This window comes from Penaeus japonicus, unplaced genomic scaffold (genome assembly GCF_977035675.1).
Source record: "Penaeus japonicus unplaced genomic scaffold, GWHDUDI00000001_assembly GWHDUDI00000032, whole genome shotgun sequence".
NCBI lineage: Eukaryota > Metazoa > Arthropoda > Malacostraca > Decapoda > Penaeidae > Penaeus > Penaeus japonicus.
In genome coordinates, this window is record NW_028234434.1 from 3,703,480 (window position 1) to 3,705,979 (window position 2,500).

At 49.9% G+C, this 2,500-nt stretch overlaps 1 protein-coding gene across 1 annotated transcript in view; it reads right to left on the reverse strand.

Moving 5' to 3' along the window:
* LOC122242649 (uncharacterized) overlaps window positions 1–2,500 on the reverse strand; it is a 4,817-nt gene that overhangs the window by 1,624 nt on the left and 693 nt on the right. The window contains exon 2 of the mRNA XM_042999985.2: window positions 1–1,990. This exon is cut by the window's left edge and continues 1,624 nt beyond it. Within this exon, the coding sequence (XP_042855919.2) occupies window positions 1–1,983 (1,983 nt within the window). The 5' untranslated portion in view covers window positions 1,984–1,990. The remainder of the gene's footprint in view (window positions 1,991–2,500) is intronic.

Consider the following 2,500-nt stretch of genomic DNA (forward strand, 5'->3'; position numbering starts at 1 on the left):
TCGGTTATTATTCTGATCGTAAATATGGGTAGCACTTTCCTGGCGGCCGGGGTGTGCTTGACTGCCTGTTAGAAGTTGTGTAGGTTGACTGTCAGTAATATTATCATCAATGCATACTTGGTTACGTTTCTGAGAGAAACCACGGGATGCTTGGCTGCTAAGAGGTCGCTGACTTGAATCTACACGCTTGTCATGACTATGGTGAGATTGGCCAGTATTTTGTTGTTGTCTGATGTGTGACCTCGTTTTTTCTTGATAATGGCTGTCATTCGGTTGAACTGTATTCTGGGGATCATGGGGTTGCTTGGCACTCTGATGGCAAGAGATATGAGGCTGGTGGCGGTAATCTGGATATAAGCTACTGAGTTTTTGTTGATGATTAAAAGTCGGTGGTGTTCCTGTCTGCTGGCATGCACTATATGCTTGGCTTGGATTGTGGCCTGTGTGTGGTTGGCTCGTGTTCTGATAGTGGTCAGGTTGCTGTTGGCTCACGTTCTGATAGTGGCCAGGTTGCTGTTGGCTCGTGTTCTGATAGTGGCCAGGTTGCTGTTGGCTCGTGTTCTGATAGTGGCCAGGTTGCTGTTGGCTCGTATTTTGATAGTGGCCAGGTTGCTGTTGGCTCGTGTTCTGATAGTGGTCAGGTTGCTGTTGGCTCACGTTCTGATAGTGGTTAGGCAATAGATGATTGATATTCTGAGTGCGATATTCAGAGAGAGCCACCTCTTGACTGCTACCAAAGTCGGGATGAATGAAGGAATTATCTAGTGTCTTTGTAGAATCAAATTCTACTCCTGCTTCAAGGTGGCCATTGCAAGACGTCTGATTGAGGGGCATGTAGACCTCATGAGTCAGTACCCAGGTCTGATAAATGTGATCAATTACGTTCCAAGTAACGCATTTCCAAGCCGAATGACTCACTTGCGAGCCCGTGAATAAGGAGGATTTGGAGATTAACTCACTGCGATCCACAACATGGAACTGATCCCCGACCTGGAGGAGAACCTTTGCTGTGCTGGCGCTCCAGAGCTTCTCTTCAACAGCGTTGAGGCAAACAGGAGACAAGGTGCTGATCATCTGCTGAACGTGGGGCTCTGGGGAGAGGACCAGCCAAGGGTAAACTTTACTTTGCTCTGCCATCAGGTAGCATTGGCGGAAGTAGTCTGCAAGTGTAGAGAGTCTGGGCGAAGCAATATTCGGGTGGGAGCTCGCTTTCTCTTGATGAAGAGAGAAAAACCTTTGCGAGGCAACCGCTGCAGAAAGGGCCCAGGGGCAGGCTTGGTGCCGGCTTGGGAAACGCTGGTAACGGTGGCATGTCCTAGGTTTGGTGAGGTCTATTGCAGCTTCGTGATTCCTGAACGAAATCTCTGCTTCCTTTAGAATTTGGTGCTGACCATGTGGTGTCATTTCGACCATGAACTCTAGCTCGTGTGGATGTCTGTTGAATCCCTGGTCGTTGAAGCGCGCGCAGTCCCTCAGCGCGAAGTGTTCTCCTCTGGCGTTTACGTACCATGGTCCTCCCTTGCGGTACGGGGAGTACGGATCCAACACACTCGAGTAGTCGCTGTTCGTAATGAGAAGTCGCGTCGCTGTGTGCGTTGGCGCCGTCAGGATCTCCACCAAGAAGCAGAATGCGAAGTGGTCGAGGAAGACATCCGCTGGGAAGGAAAATTGGACGTTTCCGTACCAGTCGTGGACGTCCTCGTCGTCCTGGTCGCTTCGAGTGCCAAACCACAGCACCTCAAGACTGCGACAAGGATGATGCCAACTCAGAATATTTTGCTTGATACTGGAAAAGGCAGAGACGGGTCGCGGGGTCATGCGTCGCTCCACGCAAATATCTATAGCGTCTTCGAGGTGGACCGTTCGGATAACCCCGTGGAAACGGCGGTAGGGCTCGTGGTTCCTCGCGAGGACGCGGCCGGGCCGAGGAAGCCATAGCGTCTTGGGTTGCGCGCCCTTCGTCGTGTATAGCAATCTATCCATGTTGCTCCTGTGAGGGAAATTCACGTGACAATCTAGAGTAGAGATTCAGACAAGCGCTTTGTTCTTTACTCATGCACACACGCACGCGCGCGCTCACACACACACACACACACACACACACACACACACACACACACACACACACACACTAACATATATGTACATATAGCATATCACTATACTGGAATACTAATACACTGAGAAAATTAGAGGCAAAACGAGTGAACAAAAGACGGCGCGTGCATGAGAAGGCGCTCTCGCTGACCCTGATCCTCGAGCGCTTTCGACGTCGGCCTGACGTAGATTGCAACGAGGATGACATCACCGCTGATTAAAGCACAGCTGACCGACGATCGAGATATCTAATGTGTCTATTTACTCGCTCGTACAATCTCAAAGCAAGTCATTAAAATGAAACAAGTTTCATCTCATGACCCAAGAAATGAATCTTACGTTTCGCATGCACCATTAAATGAAGATTTGTTCTCCTCGCGCACATGAAGACGAGCTCGAGCGT